Here is a 20,752-nt window from a genome sequence, read left to right as displayed (position 1 = left end):
CTAATCATATGTTTTGAAATCTTGAAGTAAAATGTAATTTTTAGCTTTTCTCAGGCTTTATGCAAAAGTGTAAAATCTCAAATGCACCCCAAGCTCATTAATTAACTCTTTGTTTGTTTAGTCATTATAACAACCCAGGTGTGAGAATTTGCATCATTACATTGAGTTATTCACAGGATTATTACTTGACTTTGTAGTTGTTATGCAAGCTGTTCAGATGCTAAGACGTTGTCGCTCTAGATGAGAAATCGTTGTCTACTTTGTCTCTTGCATTGCTATGAATTATGTATCAGCGTAAGTAGCTGATAAAGAATGTAATTAAAAGTCCCGGCCATTATGTAGAATATACTACTAAAATTTGAAATGCAAGCTGTGTTCTAAAAGAAAATTTTTGGCAATTTGGGAAAACAGTCGTTAGCTGGAAATAAGTACAAGTTTGTTTGTTTTTAATATATATGACAAATCACAGTAAAATTTGTCAGCTAGTAAATTTTAGAGGCAGATTATATATTTTATGACCTTTACAGAGAGAGCCTTGCTAGCTTATTTTCATCTTCTCTCCTGATGCTCCTCTAAAAAGAAATAATAATAATAAACATGTTTCCTATAGTATTTCAAAAACACATAAAGGTCAAGATCAGTCAAATAACTAAGTGACCTTTTTGGTTTTTCTGTCCTTTGTTTGTCTTTCTTTAAGGCATGGGTTGATACATTGGAGGAGCACGCAGCTTACAGCACATACTACTGCTCCCAGGAGCAAGGGAGCGAAGAGGAGGAATACGAGGAAGTGATGTCACTTGGAGAGTTAACAAGTTCACTACAGGTACAGCAAACAGAAAGCGAGCCTAATTAGCATTTTGGCTTAACGACCCATAGTGTTTTCTGTGAACTAGTCCACCCACCCCGTGCTACTTTTTGTTGATCTGCAGTCTTCTCCCATCTCTCTAAATCACCAGGTTGCAGATGTCAGCCAGAAAAATCTGGAGAAGGAGGTCGCAGCGCTCCTGTCCATGCTGAAGAATGAAGAGCTGTCAGAAAGTAAAGCCTTTTATTTCACTTTTCTTTGTTATGTAATATACAATACGTAGACGAGGAGAAACACACTTACTCAGGTGGTGGAGGTGAAATGAAAACCTTTTGATTTAAAATTACAAGAGTCTTCAAACAGATTTAAATGCACAGTAATGTCTGAAAGACTGTTAATTAAGACGCTGCCATCTGGCACTGTCATTAGAGGTTTCTGCAGTGTGCTTGCTCTTTATACATGTTCTAAGAGCATTTAAAAAAACAAACAAACTGTAATAGCTCAAAGTTGTGTCTTTTCCATTGCATTCATTACTTTATGTGTTTTATCCCCTCAGAATTTCCATCAACAATACTGCAAAAGATGCAAGAAATATGTGAATTATCCAGCGAAACCACTTCCAATCTCAACATTTGTCTCAGCCTCTTCTCCAGACAGGAAGGGGTGAGTGTGACCTTCCAAAGACAAATTTAAACTTTTATTTGAGAGCCTAGTGACTGTGACTATGTTTTTCAGCTGATTATCAGCATTTTAGTCACCATTAACTGAAGACGGTTATTATCTAAGTTTACTTGGATCATAGAAAGGAGATAAATGAGATTACAGTGACATTTTAAATAACTTGATATCTGTAAGTGTTATATTGAGACTGTTGGGGCTCAGTAAGATGATGTATATCTTTGGGATGTAAAAAGAAATTATCCTACACAAAAAGATGCTGGAAAAATTCACTCTAACAAAAGCAGCTCAGTGGACTGAGTGGAAGTGATTATATGCTTACACATGGGTTTTTTTTTCTTTGTTTTTGATTCAATGGATTTGATTAAAATGGAAGGATTCGGGGGCTAGAATACACCCCCTCGTGAAAACAGGTAGATTATACCGCTTATAGCAACCTCTGACATTTGGCATCAATTTTGCAACAATCTAGAAGAGAATGCAATAATCATTTAAAACCTGCAATTGATTCAAAATACCGTAAAGACAATGAAAGCATAACACATGTTGAATAGGAGAAGGTTTTTTTTTTTGTTTTTTTGTTTTGTTTTTATGAAATATGCTAATTTATGAACTTCTAGCAACACATTTCAAGGTGATTTGGGGGGGGCGGCATATGAAACACTGGAAAAGTTGTATTAAAAGCAACAACAACAAAGAAGAAAACACCTGAAAGAACTTCTCACAGCTAATTAGGTTAAATGGCAAAAGGTCAGTGCATGACTGGTATAAAAGAAAAGCTTTACAGCAAGGATGAGTCTTTCAGCAATAAATGTGGGGAGGGATTCGCCATTCTGCAAAAGTCCAAGCAACACGTTGACCTATAAAGCTCATTTATGTATGCATATTTTTTATTACTCTTGAACCACATTAAAGTAGCTTTGCATGACTGACTGTTCAAAAGCTGTTTTAAACAGCTGTTCTATCTTCATAAACACATTTTTGTTATGCCAACTTTCTTCTCATTGGCTGTTCCTCACAAACAAAAGATTTGAACAGCAGTTGGGTGGATGTCCTCTGCTCCAAATTAGGGGTTATGCTGTTGAATTGGCAATATTGGCGATATACACTTTCTTTAAATTATGTAGAGCAAAGAAAAAACGGAACAGAGTGTTTGGAACAAATTTTGCCTTCCTGATGATGTAAAACTTGTTTTTTATATTAGTATCGACCCTACAAAGATTGGGGGATTTCAGCCTCTGTGCTTCATAATATTTTTAAAGATTCAGAGAAAAATTGAAAATCTCTGTACGCCGGGGACAAGGCTGAAAGCAGATTCGAAACGGCTGTGATCGTCAGGCTTTCTCAGGCAGCACATTTGAATTTTGTTGCTGTTGGGCTCAGAACAATTACAAAAACACTGTCAGGTGGGGACGGTTTGTTTACACATCAATAAATTAATGAATATTTGATCCTCTTCGAACGAGATCAGAAAAAAACAACAAGAAAAAAACTTTTTTCATTAAAGCAGTGGTTCCAAACTTTTTCTGCTGGGCCCCCCTTTGTTTTGCAAGAAAACTGTTACACCCCCCAAGCAATAAAATACACTGCTAACTCTTTTACGCTGCGTCCACACCTATACGGGTATTTTTTAAAACGCAGCTGTTTCTATGCGTTTGGACCTTTCGTCCACACGTAAACGGCGTTTCGAATCACCGAAAACGAAGAATGATGCTAGCAGTGTCCAAGGGTTCGTTCTTTGTTTTTGCTTTTTGTTTTGTTTTTCATACCGCGGGCCCCACACTTTGGGAACCTCTGCTTTAGACATTATGGGTGTTATTCTTTGTGTTTGTTACTTGGTATTTCGATTTTTTTTTTTTTTATGAGTTTCTATTTTTGTCTTTCTAGGCACTAACCTTTCAAAGTTATTGCAGAGCCAAAATATATTACTTTAAAATATGTATTATATATGTACGTAAGTAAAATTGTATTTGTATAGCACCTTTCAAGATAAAACATTAAAAAAGAAATCAACCAAAAGCAAGTTTTAAAAGATGAGTTTTTAGCTGTTTTTTTTAAAGTGAAACCACTGAGTCCACAGATCTCAGGCTCAAAGGAAGGGAGTTCCAGAGTCTGGGGGCCACAGTTACAAACGCTGTATTGCCTTTTGTTTTCAGTCTCATATGTTGGACGACCAGCAAGCCCTGGTCACATGACCTCAGGGACCTGCTGGGGATGTAAGGATGTAAAATATCTCTGATTTAGGTTGGTGCTTGTCCATGCAGAGCCCTGAATGTCAAAGTCAAAATCTTGAAGTGGATTCTGAATTTATTTATAAATTGTTTGACCTAAGTAACATGTGGTTCTGATTGGGTATTATGGGGTGTGGTTATGTCGCCAATCACAGGTGATTTAAGATAGAGACCGCCTTGTGTTTCATAATCTGCTCTTTAGTGCACGAGGCTTCGCCAGCTGATGTGGATTTTTTTTTTTTTTGAGTTGTGAAAAGTTATGAATGAATTGCAGACTTGCATAGAGTAATTCAGTTGAAACTAAACTGAAGGCATCAGGTTGTAAAATTGGATTAGGAGCGCAAAGACGAGCAGGGTGTTCAGCCAAGTTATTACACTGGCGTAAAGCCCGGTTGTATTCAGGGTCAAACATAAGCCAAAGCAGTAAGGGGATATACTGCCGCAGAATATTTTGGTTCAGTGAAACTGATATTGTCAATCAAATGTAAAATTGTGTGTGGTTAAAAAAACAGGACTAGAATGTCTCATTTTCTATGCACGATTAAACTAGAAGAAATGGTTTTAAACATATTTGGTCTTAAACCAAATATTTAAGGGGCTGATAATGGCATTGTGAGAAGGACAAAAGTCAAAGGAGTCACCAAAGTAAGTAGAAGTCATGAATGGATTGCAATGACACTGCTATAATATTCTGGGTAAAAGAAATGGATTGCCAGCCTCATATTGCCATCCCTATATCCATGCTGTGTGCATGGCTCAAACTTTTATTACATAAATCAGCAGCCAGTTAATACAATATAAACAGTGCAGTACATATCTTTAATGCAAATACTAATAATTCTCAGTGTTTATTTAACAGTCGAACTCTGTAATCTGTGTGGGTATGTGTGCAAGTTCTTCAGTGGAAGCAAGAGGGTTTTGGCTGTGATTTTAGAACTGGCAGCGAAACAATGAATGATGTAAACACAGATATATGTGGATACAGCAGAGACGGGGCCGATGTGTTTATAGATAATTCCGATTTAATCTGGTTTTTGATGCAGAAGAAAAACCACTATTCATTGATGATGCATATAATTTACAACATGTCAACGACTGCATTTCTGATTACTATCGTAATGTGAAAGTGCCAGCTTTTTTCTTTTTTTTGTGTGCAGTAAAGCACTGAATCTGTAAAAGTGAGAGTGTTAAGTTGCATCCTGTCGCGGTTTTAATTTGCAGCACTTTCTGAATCAGATTTGTGTTTGAATGTTCCACCAGAATAAGAATTTGTCCCTGTTTTGATTGTGAAAAATGATGTCTGGTAGTGCTGCTGCTTTTGATGCACTGCTGTGATAAATGTACACTTGAGATGCTGGCTATGTAAATCAAGGCATGTTTACCTTCACATCAATGCATAGATTCAACCCTTTTATGCATGACATTCCCACTGCTGCTCATTTTCTGCAGCACATGAAAAGACCAGACAAAACCAAACGCTGAATATAATCATTAGATGATGGAGAAAAAAACCCTCTCTTCAGTCACAATGTGTATGTCCTTTTTTTCCCCCCTTTTTATATAGACTCCGTCTCTTCACAAATGCTCAGTAACACAACTTCAATCATTTCTGTGGGGATCTTTAAGAAGAAGACAGCAGCTGATGAAGCTGGGGCTGCCAGGAACAGTTTGAATGTTCTGAGTTTAACAGCCAGTCCAGTGCATTCAGTCTTTACATGTGGGCCGGGCCTCGATCGCTCAGCTGCACAGCCTTTTGAACTGCAATCTGCAGAGGCAGAGCACATGATAAAAGACTCACAGAATCTCAGAACTCACCATGAATAGGCCTAGTCTCAATAGGGATAATTCAAACTATACAGTATAGCTCCGTCTGTAAATGATGGTTCGCCGGCTAAATGAAGAAGTTGGGCCTATGCTTACTCCCCCTGCAAAGGAAATATACTGACTCACTTCCAGGCCCTGCAGCCCTGCTTTGTATTTAAACACCACCTGTGGAGGGGTCAGCAGGAGGAATTTCCTCTCTAAGTTCAGAATTGTGCAGAGATGTCAAGTGATCTGCACTCTGTCATCATACAGCACTTCCACCCCACTTCATTTAGCTTTCTCTTGTCTTGTGGATGATCATTTATAATCATTTCTCCCTCTTCTGTTACTTTGACAATCCAAAGTAAACCCCTGCCTCGTCAGTGGACTTTAATTTTGCATTTGCACAATGTCAGCCTGTCCGTGGAAATGGTGAAGTAAAAGTGAGCACACCTTCATATTATCAGCACTAATGTTTTGTGTAAAAGGAAGGTTTAGCTAATGGTTTATATCGGAGTCCATTATCCGTCATTTGATTCCCTCTCTTCTACGGGACTCGTGTTCTCCGGCAGGCTATTTGAGACGGCAGCATCAAGGCTGCTGGCCTCCATTACAGATAAACATGGCTCAACCCTCTCAGCTCCATCTCTGTCTCTCTCGCCATGGGTCTGATAATGAGAGGACAGAACAGAGGGGGGATCAGTCAGTCAACATGCTGTTTACTTGCAGGCCTGCTGCCATCAAAGCCTGTCTCATAGTCATGCACATTTGTCCTCTGTTTTTAATGAGACTTTGAATAAAATTTTGGTAGCCTGGGGAACGCTTGGCCATCTTTTGCTCGTGGTTATCGAGTGCAGAGGATAGAATTCATGATGGTTTCTGTTTCTGAGAGTGATTAGCGTGTTTCCTTTTGTCTGTGTGTGTTTGTGTGTGGTGAGCTCAGGTGCGCAGTCTGAAATTGGAGCAGGAGGTGGAGAAGAATAAGATCCTCTCTGAGGCACTGCAGACTCTCGCCACAGAGCACCACGAACTTGAGCAATCCGTCGTCAAGGGATCTTCACCACGGAGTGCCCTCAGCGAGGATGAGTTCCACGACGCCGTTTCTGGTGAGTTGACAGGTTATTAAACACGCAGGAGACTTTGTGGCAAGCTCCTACTCACGCTCAATGCTCTTTCATCCACCTATAGGACACTGGAGTACTTTTTCCTGTCAGTGAATGCTTTCGGTATGTTTGCCGCTCCTCGAGCCCCAAGTGGTTCTGTTGAAAATGAATATGCTGTGAAAAAGTCCTGCATGTTCTACAAACATAAAAAATATATACCAGTAATGCTTGCTAAGATTAAAAAAAAAAAAAAAATCTACAAAAGAGAAAATTTCGGACTTGGTGGTGTTTTCGCTTGTTTTGAATTTATTTAAACTTTTTTTTAAAAATTTCATTTGTTTGATTTTCCTGATGAGTTATCTAACCAGCTTTCATAGATAAAAGGGAGTCATGGCTGAAGAAAATGAAATAATAACAGAGCTGCATGGGACATTTGCACTGATTGTTGTGGAGCATGACTGAATGTTTTTTGTGAATAATGGTTTAGGGTTTTTTTTTTTGTCTTTTTTTGTAGCACAATCAAAGTGTTAGCATAAAATTAGTTTAAAAAAAAAAAGAAAGCATCCAAACAAGAAAAAAAAATGAATAATTGTATGTTTTGTATACTAATAACACAAAAGTGACAGAATTACACTTTGTTTTTTGGTTACTCCCTTAACAGTGGTTGTTGAGTAATCAGTGTATAATTTGTTCTTTTCAACTGAGAATAAAAAATCAGAAAATGATAAATGCGGCACAGAGAAAAATCAAATAATGCAGTGTTTTTCCTTTTCGTCTTTTTATTTTGAATGCAAAACTGGGAAACAAATATCCGAGTCACAGATCTGATTTGATTTTATATACTTCATCAGGAAGTAACTAACTTCTTTGTATCGCACACTTTACCGGGCAGCTACGAATAAACAAGTCGCTGCCTAAATAAATATCTAATCAGTCAATCACATGGCAGCAATTCAATGCATTTAGGTGTGTAGACATGGTTGAGATGACCTGCTGAAGTTCTAACTGAGCATGAGAACGGGGAAGAAAGATGATTTAAGTGACTTTGAATGTGCTGATCTGAGTATTTCAGAAATGGCTGTTATACTGGGATTTTACTACACAATCATATCTAGGATTTAGAAAGAGTGGTCAGAAAAGGAGAAAATGTGGTAGCGAAAATGCCTTGTTGGTACTAGGGGCGACAGTAACTCAAAGAATGAATTGTTACAACCAAGATATGCAGAAGAATGTCTCTAAATGCAAAATACTGTGAACCTTGTAGAAGATGGGTTATGGCAGTTTGGGCTTGGCACACTTTTGGCTCCTTAGCACCATTTGAACATTGCTTAAATACTATAGCTTATGCTGAGCATTGTTACTGACCATGTCCACCCTTTCTGCTTCTAGCAGGCTGATGCAACATGTCAGAAACCATTCACATGATCTCTTGAACATGACAATGACGTTAATGAGCCCAAATGGCCTTCATAGCCACTAGATCTCAATCCAATAGCACTTTTGGGATGTGATGGATAGGGAGATGCATATCATAGATATGCAGCTGACAAATCTGCAGCCCCCATGTGATGAAGTTATGTCAGCTGTCAGTGCTTTAGATCATTCACAGCAAATTTAAGCTGCTAATGATGCGTTTTGCAATTCTAATTTTCCAAACTGCATCTAAATTATAAGATAGAGCGCTTGTTAGACTTTTATTTATCTGTTCTTTCGTAAGTTGATAGCTTTCCTTTCGTAGGTTGTGAAAGTCACTTTTTTTAGCATTCTTATATATTTCACTTGATGCTCACATTTTCATTACTTTAATTACTGAGTCAAGTGTAACACAAGGAAGCGAATGACTTCTCAATCATACAAAGCTGTTTTGTGAAATCAGATTTGGTCCTTGATCAGCTTTTTAAATTTCTATTTGATGCATTCAACCAAAAGTCATTCATATTTTTTGTGCTGTGTATCTGTTGCAAAAATGAATACTTCCAACTCGTAGTACATCTTTTTTTTTTTCTCCAAATTTTGGATGCTGAGCTTATAAATTTAGTTTTGGAAAACAATATAAATTTTACAACAATATATCCGTATCAATTAAATTTGTCTTTGGTGTTTTGTGATCAAACTCACGGCAACACTGTTCTCAAATGTACAGGCACATTCATAATGCCCATAAATGGTTTTTTTTTGAATGGTGGGTGTTTTACATCGATCGGTCAGCTTACAGTAATGGGAAGGAAACTATACTGTCCTTTTAACATTTGATAAACAAAAAGTATTTCTTAATTTTGAAATAATACACAATTTTCTGTGCCTTCTAATTGACAAACTATCTAATAGCAATACTTTTTTCTAGATACTCAGAGGATATTCAGTTGAACAGTAATCCTGCAGTGACTCCTCTACATGTGTTTGTCTCCACCAGACTCAGAATCTGAGCTTTCCCTGAGCGGCTTTGAGACGGTAGCCAGCCAATCCTGTGAGGAAGACGAGGACGAGGACGAAGGCTCTGTCATGTTAAGCAGCACTTGCAGCAGCCCCGCCAGCACGCTGGAGCAGGATCACCATGGTGACAAGGCTGAGCCTCCACCCAATGGGATAACAAAGCATAGGTCAGCTCTGCAATATGCCATCACAGTTTCTTAAATGGACTGTTGACCTCTGGTTCTTTTAATCTCACATCCAAAGATGAACAAGCCCATCAAAGTCACTGCCCTTTCATACAACATAGCAGCCTAATATTGTTGAATTTTTAATTCTTTAATTCAAATTTGTTATTAGTGTAAGATTTGTGTAACAGCATATTGGGTTAAAAAAAAAAAAGAAATAAAAAATTTAGGGTGGCCTAGGCAATGGGTCATATTCTCAGAAAAAAGGGTTCTGATTGTATGATAGATTACAAATGCACTTAATGCCTAATTTGACCATTTAGTTGAAGAACTGACTGCAAATTTATAGAGTTATCAGAGACTCCATTAGCTAACACATGAAAGTATTTTATTAAGCTGTCCTTCCACTTTCTTAAACACTTGTCCAGTTCAGGGAATATTTAGTCAGCTGTGTAATTTAAAGACTAAAGAGCTGATGCTAATCTAATAAAAACATACCCGAGGGAAACCACTAACATATGTTCAGTCTGTCAGGAATTGGAGAATTTTTTATTTTATTTTAAAGCAACACTTATTTTTAAGTTAAGAGAACCTAATTCTTCTTGAGATTGTGAAGGTTTATGAAAATTGATTTAACAGCTGGTTTAAAAAAAATCTGTGTTTTGACCAAGAAATTCAAGTGCCAACCTGTAATTGAACAGAAAGCAAGGATAAAGTAGTAGGACTGGTATTTTTCTTACTTGAAGATCCTCATACTATGAATTCTGAGTCTCTTTAACATAATCTTAAAGAGATTATTTCTTCCCAGTAAGCTTTAAGCTAGTTTTGAGGCATGCTTGAAAAACTTAGAGGAAGTTGAAATTGCACATCATGAGCATTCTGGAATGTCCACTCTACTGTCAAACGGATGTTCCACTCCAGAATAAAACCTTTTCCAGTGCCCGTTCTTATGAAGTGGAACTTTGTGGAATGCCTGCATGGTTCTGTTCTAAGACCAACAATCTCTTGCAGATATATTATGCATATATTATTATATTATTAATATCAGATGCCTACTCTATAAAGTGTCATTTCTATGCTGATGATGCAAACATTTATGTATCATCACAGAAGGCTGAAGAGTTTTTCAGTGATCTGTTTTTAGTTTGCAAAATATTAAATATAATTGAAAGTAAAATATTTACTTGTATCTTATTGAAAATCAGTCAGTACTGATGAGAAGGGACTAAATAAGACAATAGATAAGTGAATACATAAAGTAATTTATGTATGTATAATAATTTTGTATAGCTTGGTGTTGTCTAGGATTCCAAATTAGAATCCCAGTCAGACTTTGGGAAATATTTTTCATTTTGTATGTTTGAGTGGAGGTAACCAAAATAAGACTAAATATAACCATTAATAAAAAATAAACCATTATGCATTTCAGAAGATATATAATTTATTCAGCTCTGAGAATTTGATACATTTCTTGTTCATAAAATCTTTTTTTAAATCTGTGAAGGGCCTTACCCACATAAAATAAAACTTTAAAAATGTGCCACTACAATTAAAATCAGTTTTATTTTATTTACTAGTACCAGTTCAGAACCATGTTCACCTCAAAACAGTTTACATTATAATGTAAAGACCCTCCAATATTAGAAACAAACCCTAACACTCACATGACCCACAATAAGCATGTACTTGGCGAAAGTAGGAAGGAAAATCTCCCTTTAAACAGGAAAAAAATCTCCAGCAGAAAGAGGGAGGGGCAGCCACCTGGGACCGGTTAGAGGTAAGGGAAGAGAAACAACACTATGGGAGAGAGGGCCAGAGTTTAATGATTACTAATGATTAAATGGAGTACAGGTGTATAAACACTCACAGAGTGAAAAGAAAGCAGTAAAGAAGAAACAGTACATCACATGAAGACTCTGCAGTCTAAGCCTACTGCAGCATAACTAAGAGAGGGTTCAGGGTCATCTGATCCAGCCGTATCTATGTGCTTTATTAACAAAGAAAGCTTTAAGCCTAATCTTTAAACTAGAGAGTGTGTCTGTCTCTCACATGTAGACAAGCTAGTGTAAATAAGCAAAATCTAAACTATTGCTGCCATCACATATAACGACATTCACTGACTTTAAAGTTCTATATTTGTACAACACTATGGTTTAAACTAAAGCAAATATTTCATCACTTAAATCAGTTTTTAATGCATGCAATGTCTTGGGGGGTTGTTTGTTTGTTTGTTTTTGTTTTCAGTCTTTATGTCCAGTCTTTATCATTTTTGTTATAATTACTGTTTGCGTGGTTGTTTGTCTGTCTCAGTTTATAGATGGTCTTTATGTTTATAATAGAGTGCTGTATCTTTAAAAGCCTAAGGTATAACAGTCAGTTGCACTTTCATTTAAATGTAACAGTGTTTACATGTATCACTCCTGTCAAATGAATTAAATTTCTTTTATTTAAACATCGTAAATTTATTTTAAAAATTTAAATTCAAATATTTTCAAGAACACGGTGAATGTATTTTAGTCACTGCTTCACATTACAAGGATGGATCAACCTCATCGTACCACCGATGTCACCACTTGGTTGGATTAAAAGATTATTTAGTTGATGTAACTGAAAAGCAACGAAAATTTGGCCAGGATGATATTTTTTGTTCATTAGGAACTGCAAAGCAAGTAGTAAAGAAGCAAAGATGTTCTTGGTAACATTATTGATATGGTTGCACTTCCTCCCATTTGAGTTTATGTGACATTGTTAATGGCGTAAGGGGTGCGATCACGTTAATCCAACGTTACTAAGCAAAACAATGTGGTTTTCTGATAAAAAGCAAAAATAAATCAATTTAAAAAGTGTCTTCACAAAAGTATAAAAGTTTTTCTCTGAGAAATTTGAGGGGTTTTTTCTTAAATGTATCCATCTCATTTAATCTTTACTACTACCACTATAATCTATAATCTTTTTTTCCATAAGCCTATTTTCATCAAATCTATATTGTTGTTAGACCTATGCAGTGTTAGATATTTAATAACCCACTCGAACAGTCCTTTTTTTTTCAGTGATCTTTTTAACTTCTTGAGGTGTTTCCACTTCACCGTGTGAATAATTTAGAGTCATAGGCAGCCTGGTAAAGGCACAAGAAGGAGTTGTAGTATAGAAAGGACTCCGCTCTCTGTTGGAGCCGTTAAATATTGATAAGGTCACAGTGTAATGCAATAATCAGTTTGCAGTATGATCCCTTGTTGGCTGATCCCTCGGGCAGCTGGGGAGTGCGGTTCACATTATTTGGGTGATTTTTAAATGTCATCATTACGCTAACGCCTCGGTTTTTACATTTTATTTTTGTACTTTAAACTAATCTCCAGCCTGCACACCTTATTAGACAGTTTGAGACAGACAGGACATAAGTGCTGCTGATGGATGATTCCTGCTAACCACCTTTGCTGCTGGTATTGTCTGTCTGGGCTTTGTTCCAGTGTGTCACATAATACATTAGGCTATTGTTGACTATATTCACTTGATGTGATGCTTGCAGCAGGTATTGTATGTCTGGCACATTTACTCCAGTGGAATATTTTTAGTGCACTAGAACAAAATGAAAGCATCACATACACTTTTTAGAAGTACTGTAATTTTGTGTGTGTATGTGTGTGTGTGTGTGTATGTGTGCCACGTGTCATTTTAGGACAAGCTTACCGGCGCCAATGTTTTCGAGAAATGACTTCAGCATTTGGAGTATTCTGAGGAACTGCATTGGAATGGTGAGAATGGTTTTCTATAAATAGCCTTGTGCAGGTGCAGACAACACTTAGTTACACTTGTGGTGACTCTTTTTCCGATAGTTTGCCAGTAAGTTGATTTATGTCCTGATACTAGCAAAAACAAATAAATTTTTTTAGCCTAAGCTGCATTAGTGCACACTAAACTTAAATTGACTGTATTATAAATCTGCAGCTCTGAACCAACCCTTAGGTTTAGTTTCCAAGCACCGCAGAAAGCAGCTGTGGAAAAAAACACAATGTACACTATTTTCTCAGCACTAAAGAGAAGAAGAAGAAAGCTAGAGTGTTGAGTGTTTAGCTACTTAAATTCCAAATAGAGGCCAGAAGAGCTAATGGAGAATGACTATATTTATCAAGTAGCCAAAAACATAATTCCAAACCCTTTTTTATAAAAAAAAATATGACATCTGTGTAACTAACCTACTCCTAGCAGAACTCGGGAAATCAAGCAAAAAAAATCACATATTCTGAAAGTCTCGGGTTAAGTGTCAGGGTGAATCATGATGACTTTCATCTCACAAGGTCATTCTTCTATTTGAAGAATTTTCTGAAGCTTTTTCTTTTATTACCAGCAAATACAGCAATAAATACTCACCTTAATGCGGTAGATACTTTGGTCCAGAGCAACGTAAATGCTTGTATGTACCAAACGACCAAACACTGATCCTTTTTAACACTCAGCAGCTCGGAGCACTGCCATGTCAAAAGACCTTATTTCCTCTTTGTAATGAAACCTTGTCCTTCAATTCTCCTTGATGTCCCTTTCAGGAGCTCTCCAAGATTACAATGCCAGTGATTTTCAACGAGCCGCTTAGCTTCCTGCAGCGTCTCACAGAGTACATGGAGCACACGTACCTCATTCACCAGGCCAACGCATCTTCAGATTCTATTGAGAGAATGAAGGTAGTTCATAGGTTTTCTACTTAAACTGCCCACAGGCACAGCTTAACAATTTTTTGCTTCTAGTTTAGTTTCTCTGATTTGGTGTGTGTTTTTTATCTACTGTGGCAGTGTGTGGCTGCGTTTGCAGTGTCCGCTGTGGCCTCCCAGTGGGAGCGAACAGGTAAACCATTCAACCCTCTACTGGGAGAAACCTATGAACTAGTCAGGTAAGTGAGCTGGTCCAGATCATGTCCAAACCTGACTGTATGAAAAATTCTGAGCAATATCTTTGCAATTAAACATTTTGAAGTAGCTACCCAGTCTTTAGTGTAGGATATTAATTATGATGATAATTAACAAAATACACTCACTGGATACTATATTAGGTGCATATTGCAAATAGCAGATCAGATCCCACTTTAACTTCAGATTATTTATGTTCAAAAATTATAGTTTGCGATAATTTGAGCTTTGTGATAGGGTCGTTACTCTCCTGGAAGCAGAAAATGGGTATACTGTGGTCATACAGAGCTAGAATTAGTAAGCAACAATACTCAGGTAGGCTGTGGAGTTTAAACATTGTTCAAAGTGTGCCAAAAAAATATCTGCCACACCATTACACCAGCACTAGCAGCCTGAATTGTTGATACAATGCAGGATGAATCCATTCTTTTGTGTTGTTTACACGAAATTCTGACCCTACTATCCAAATGTCACAGCTGAGATGGAAACTCATCAGACCAAACAATATTTTTCCATTCATGTATTGTCCAATTTTGGCTGTGGGAATTTTAAACTTAGTTGGCAGGAGTGGTACCTGGTGTGGGTTTTTTGCTGTTGTAACCCATTTGCTTCAATGTTCGACATGTTGTGCATTCAGAGAGCTAACGCTAACTGGATGTTTTCTCTGTTTTGGGCCAAAAAAATCCCAGTAGATGAGCAGTTTCTGCGACACAGTCAGACAGTCCCATCTGGCACCCACGATCATGCCATGTTGAAGTTCAGCAGGTCACGTGCGCCTAAATGCACAGAGTTGCTTCAGTGTGATTGACTGATTACATATTTGTGCTAACAAGTGGTTGAGCAAGTGTGGTACTAAAGTGGCGACTGAGTGTATTTTATCTAGCAACAAGTTCTTAAATTCTGCTGTGCAGCTTACCAAACATACACAGCTGTCTTCAAATGCCTCCATTCATCATAGCCGTGTCCCTGGTTATTTCAGGGAGGATCTGGGCTTCAGGCTCATCTCAGAGCAGGTGAGCCATCACCCTCCGGTCAGCGCCTTCCATGCTGAGGGCTTGAAGCAGGACTTTGTTTTTCATGGCTCTATTTATCCCAAACTCAAGTTCTGGGGCAAGAGTGTGGAAGCTGAGCCGAAAGGCACAATCACACTGGAGCTGCCCAAGTAAGAGCTGCTAGCTGTTTTTAAAAAGGAAATATTACCTGTATCAATATTTATCCTTTTACCAATTCGCCTATCGCCTTTTCTATTACCATTTTGAAAGTGCACATTGTGCCAAACTGTTTTGGGTTTTTTTTCCCCTCCAGGCACAATGAAGCCTACACATGGACAAATCCCACATGTTGTGTTCACAATATCATTGTTGGTCAGCTGTGGATTGAACAGTATGGAAATGTGGAGGTGGTCAACCACAGGTAAGAGGATCAGCATGTAAAATGCTTGTACATAAAGTACTTGTTGAGAATTATTGAAGCATTAAAATGTCTTAATTAAAATAAGGCAAAGAAATAAAGTGAAATGTGATTCACAGTGTTATACTGTCTGCATTTGCATTTTAAACATGTTTTAATATGCGATAATCAAATAGGAAGCAGCCTTTGGTCTTTATTACATTATTTCATGAAAAACAAAATGAAACCATCGTTATCACTGGCACATGCAGTAAAGTTAAATTGAAGCAATGCTTAGCCAACCAAACAAAAAAACTGTGTTTTATGTTGTATTGTTAAGAGCAGTCTGACGTTTGTGTTACAAGATTTAAAATGCTGTCATTAGCTTTCATGGGACTTTATAACAGAGGTTTTTCTTTCTTAGATAAAGGCAAGTAAAGAAAATAAAGTGGCCTGAAGCCATGATGTTTCACATCAAACACTTCTTTCATTAGCCAGCTAAGCTACGCTACTTAATAACGTGTTCCTTTTATTCATGCTTCCATTATAACACAATGCATGCAGCCATGAAAAGGAACACGTAGCACTGACCTAATATCTAAGTATCATGTGTTTCAAATTACGGCTAAAGAAAAAGTGTGATACAACTGATAAAATATTTTGGGGAAGTGTTGCTCTTGAAGAAAACAGACAGAGCAAATGAGGAAGTCTTGTGTGACTCATCCTGTTTCTCTTTTCACTTAGAACTGGTGAAAGGTGCTACTTGAACTTCAAACCATGTGGCCTTTTTGGAAAAGAGCTACACAAAGTTGAAGGATATATTCTGGATAAAAGGTAGAGCAAGATGTTCGGAGATGTCTTTTAAATAATGAGCCGTCTTTGCAGAGAAGACGGATTTCAGTCTTGAATGTTGAATAAAATAGTGATGTGAGAGTGGGAGAAAATGCCTTCTCTTTAATCTTTAAGTCTGAATCTACATCACACATTGAAACATACCATAGGACACTGTGAAACATTAGTTTTCTTCCATATTACATGGAATGACAGTGAGTGTCAGATAGCTTATTTATCTGCCTATACTATCAATTTTTCCCTCATCCACCCCTCCCCATATGTTTGGGTGGATATGTCTGAATAAGCAGCTGTTTAAAGGTGCTTCATTTCTAAATTAGGATCTACAAAATGTAGTATCAACCTATTTTAAAATTGAATCATTGTGCAAATAACCACTTAACAATTCATATGGTTAATAACTCATTGCAGTGTTAATTGCCTTTTTGACAAAATAAAAGTCAAAATACTCGAGTGTGGGAGAGGCGGTTAAAATCAGCAAACGGTAAAAACAAAAACGGGGGCAGTTCGATTAAAGATGGAGGATAAGCAAATCCAGTGAGTCATCGTAAACATAACTAGTGTGCATGATCACAAGAGCCAGACCAGATTTATATGCTGATAAATAATGTGCAGCAATAACAGATGCTAACAAGCAAGAAGATGAGAAGAGCTTGTGTTTTTTCTTGTTGTTTTTTATCTCAACGTGATGTCCAGGCCAAAAACTAGATTTTTGGTTTCATTCAAAACATTACATTTCCAGAAGTCTCCCACTCGCAAAAGTGTTGTGTGGGTTTTTTCTCTCTTTTTTTGAGCTTTTGTTATGTTGACACTAAAAACAGAATGGGAAAAAAAATCATTACAACTGAAATCATTACTAGTGTTTGTGCCTCGGGACATTCGTGTGTGTTTGTGTGGTTATGGTTAAGGTTAGAGTACGTATTCACGAAATTACAACAAGTCTGTGTGTGTTTGACAGCAAAAAGAAGCTGTGTGCTCTCTATGGGAAGTGGACAGAGTGCCTCTATGTTGTTGACCCATCTGCCTTTGAAGCACACAAGAAAAACAACAAAAAAGGGGCAGAGGACAAGAAGGGCGGCAATGCGGTATGAATTACTGAACACTGTGGAATCCCTTCACTTTACTGTTGTGATGTTTGCATGAGTAATATCATCCAGTGGTAAAAATGGAAAGCGACCGAGATCATTAGTGTTCATATTTAACACGTTCTGTAATGATGCATCTTGGCTGGAGCTCATCTGTCTGTTCAGCATTATTTGTGTTTGTCGTGCTGTTCAGGGTTGCGCTGAGGATCAGGAGGAGGTTCCTTCACCACCTGCAGACACTGTGGAGGTGGTTCCTGGCAGCCAGCTGCTGTGGAAAATAGCACCCAGACCAGCTAACTCTGTCCAGGTCCTGCTGATTAATGCACCATTAGATCTTTATTGGGTAGTCTTAGAAGAAATCCAATGTTTTAACGTACAAATGCAATCTTTAATTGCAGATGTACAACTTCACATGCTTTGCGATGCAGCTGAATGAGTTGCATAAGGAGATGGAGGGAGTCATCCCTCAGACTGACTGCAGGCTCAGACCGGACATACGAGCCATGGAGAACGGTGACATCGGTAATGATTGGTGGTACTTAACCTAAACTGAAACTGGGGGGAAATTTTCATTCGCTTCCTCAAAAAATGTCAAATATTTTGATAGATCTCGCCAGCGAGGAGAAGAAGCGACTCGAGGAAAAACAGCGAGCTGCTCGGAAAAACCGCTCCAAAGCGGATGAAGAGTGGAAGGCGAGGTGAGACTGTTCTTCTTTCTTTATACTTTGACGCAGTAAACATGAAACCATGCAGGACTGACTAATTCCAGGCAATATTAAACCATCAGCCTTTGTTAGTGCAGATAAAATACCATTGCCTTTCTATTACCTCATATGAAGTTTTCATGGTGTATCAATGAATTAACAGTTCTTATCTATATGGTGTCACACTTTGCGTGTTGAAAAAGCTCAAGTTGTATCTCCATTTTATCTTCACTTGTCTTTTTTTTCTGCTGCATCCTCGCTTTGACGTTAAGAAGCTCTGCCCTTGGCCCGAGGTTAGAGCTGTTCGCTGTTTGCATCTGAAATGTTTGATGTGATCACGTGACCTTAACACATCTGAGTCTCTAAATTATCTACCACTGTGTGTATTTTCTATCCAGATATGATAGAGACAAATTTAATAAATCCGCTTTTCCTTCCACCAGCATGGCAGCTCCTCTTAATGGCACCAAATGCAATTACTCAATCACCCCATCTTCCCTCCGAATCATACATTTCTTTCTCACTTTCTCTTGTTTGTATTCAGTTTTGGCTCGCCCTGCTGGGATCTATGAATGCTGATATTTCTGTGATGTCTTTTTTAGGTGGTTTCAACAGGGGCAAAATCCCCACACCAGTTCCCAGGACTGGCTCTTCTGTGGTGGATACTGGAACAGGGCCTACAGCCAGATGCCGGACATTTATTAAAGGACTTTCTCTGCACAAAGCATGAACTGTTTTTATTGGAAAATTACAAGACCAAGCAATATGAAAAAAGTGTACTTAAACAGTGTGGCCTTAATCTACTTTATGGAGGTGAAGCTGTGCAGAAAATGTTTGACAGTATAGCATTTGCATTGACTTAAAGAGGTTTTTCTTTAAAATGGACTTTTAGCACAGTAAATAGGGTTTGTGATTTTTACTGTCCATCTGTCTTCTTTTAAATATTCATAATAGTGTTTTGTCTCCAGTTGTATATCTGTATATACTTTCCATAAATCCAGCCGTCAGTGACCTCATCATGTTATTTACATTCGCTCTGGACTTGCATTGCCCACCCACTACTCGTCTAATGTGGATTGTGATTATTTTCTCCTGTATTTTGCTTTGTGAAGGAAAAAAGATTACAGAACAAAACCCACTGTAAATTTTCTGTATTAGTCTCAACCTTATAAAGATACATTAAGAACTGACTAATATGATTTTTTTTATTATTTGTTTTTATATTTTTCTGACTGCTGAAGACATAGATTGATATAAACCACGAGCAAAGCCTCAGTGATGGCAGTTTGGCCACTGTGATTGCGTTTTGAGCCAGAATATCCATATTTAGACATGAGGGCGAAGTGGTAAGTTATCAGCTAAGTCATGCAAGCTTATTGAGCAACTGACTGAGCACAGAAAAGAGACTAACATTAAAAAAAACAAAAAGAAAATAATTTTACTCAGCAAAAATTAAGATTTTGGGGGGGATGGGCCACAAATACAGTGCAGTCCAGTTCAGTGTTTCAACTTGAGCAGAGATGAAGTTTTCTACAGTGATGGTCCACAGCCACCTGTAAATAAAGTGAACACATGAATCTAATGCTAAGCCTCAACAGAATCTGAATAGATGGATATTTAATAAATCGTGCCTATATCATAATCTATTTGTAACCCTAATTGATTAGTCATTTAATGCAGCCCGCTTGGATGTGTAGTAATTTACATATTGCACATTTAGAATAATTTATGACTATTTCTTAGACATTTAAAATATTCTGTCACTCATTTAATGACCTCTATGAGTCACTTCTAATTAGCCAACCATTTAAAGTAAAGTTTCGCATGCATATTGATGAACTGCAAATATATCAGAATATACTTATATTTATATCTGTTACACATTATTGTAATTGATTGCAGTGTTTAGTATCATTTAAAATAATCTGCTGTACATTTATTGTTATTACTTTTTATGACATCTCACTTATTTTAAACGTAGAGCAGATTATTAGACATTTAAAGTGATCTTATTCATATTTTTCGTAATAAAAGTATAACTACACTATAAATAATAACTATATATTTTCTTCTGTACTTAGTTACCCACTCTCTATGTGTGTGAACTGTATAGTAATATCAAAGGGCAAAAATAAAATTAAACAAAAAAGACAAACTTCATTTCATATGACTTGAGCAGCTTTACAGTGCACTTGAATTACAGGGCAGAATACAGTCTTCAAGCCTGTGTGTGCTAACTACCACTACTGCTACAGACAGAAAATAAAAAGCAATTTGTGGGGGGGAAATCCATCCATGTCATTCACTTGAACCTTGACACCATCAAGTTCTTGGTAATGTTTTGCTGCCATCACCAGCTGAGAGTAAATGTGAACTAACAGCTCGCATTACATGAAGGGAAGCACTCCATCTATTGGTCAAACGTAGGGCAGAATTAAGGCTATTAGTATGAGTAAGGTGCGTATGTATGTAATATTTACCTTAATTTTAAACACGGGAATGAACTGATGCTGTTTCTTATGGATATTGCTATACTGATTAATAAGGTTTTGTGTTAATGTTAAGCGACTGATATTGCGACAGATAAATATATCAGATGTTTAAAAT

The 20,752-nt window shown here is 37.3% G+C and overlaps 1 protein-coding gene across 1 annotated transcript in view; it reads left to right on the top strand.

The window, feature by feature from the left end:
* The window catches only part of osbpl1a (oxysterol binding protein-like 1A), a 31,287-nt gene extending 11,347 nt beyond the window's left edge, over window positions 1-19,940 (top strand). Inside the window, exons 10-25 of the mRNA XM_005732432.1 lie at window positions 698-823; window positions 957-1,038; window positions 1,362-1,468; window positions 6,461-6,623; window positions 9,034-9,220; window positions 12,894-12,969; window positions 13,759-13,893; window positions 14,002-14,099; window positions 15,095-15,277; window positions 15,421-15,528; window positions 16,249-16,338; window positions 17,315-17,441; window positions 17,635-17,748; window positions 17,840-17,963; window positions 18,049-18,139; window positions 18,748-19,940. Of these exons, the coding sequence (XP_005732489.1) occupies window positions 698-823; window positions 957-1,038; window positions 1,362-1,468; window positions 6,461-6,623; window positions 9,034-9,220; window positions 12,894-12,969; window positions 13,759-13,893; window positions 14,002-14,099; window positions 15,095-15,277; window positions 15,421-15,528; window positions 16,249-16,338; window positions 17,315-17,441; window positions 17,635-17,748; window positions 17,840-17,963; window positions 18,049-18,139; window positions 18,748-18,850 (1,914 nt within the window). The 3' untranslated portion in view covers window positions 18,851-19,940. The remainder of the gene's footprint in view (window positions 1-697; window positions 824-956; window positions 1,039-1,361; window positions 1,469-6,460; window positions 6,624-9,033; window positions 9,221-12,893; window positions 12,970-13,758; window positions 13,894-14,001; window positions 14,100-15,094; window positions 15,278-15,420; window positions 15,529-16,248; window positions 16,339-17,314; window positions 17,442-17,634; window positions 17,749-17,839; window positions 17,964-18,048; window positions 18,140-18,747) is intronic.
* The last annotated feature ends 812 nt before the right edge of the window (window positions 19,941-20,752 follow it).

This window comes from Pundamilia nyererei, unplaced genomic scaffold, assembly GCF_000239375.1.
Source record: "Pundamilia nyererei isolate P.nyererei 1_Seehausen unplaced genomic scaffold, PunNye1.0 scaffold00046, whole genome shotgun sequence".
Lineage (NCBI taxonomy): Eukaryota > Metazoa > Chordata > Actinopteri > Cichliformes > Cichlidae > Pundamilia > Pundamilia nyererei.
This window is presented reverse-complemented; position numbering and strand designations above follow the sequence as displayed.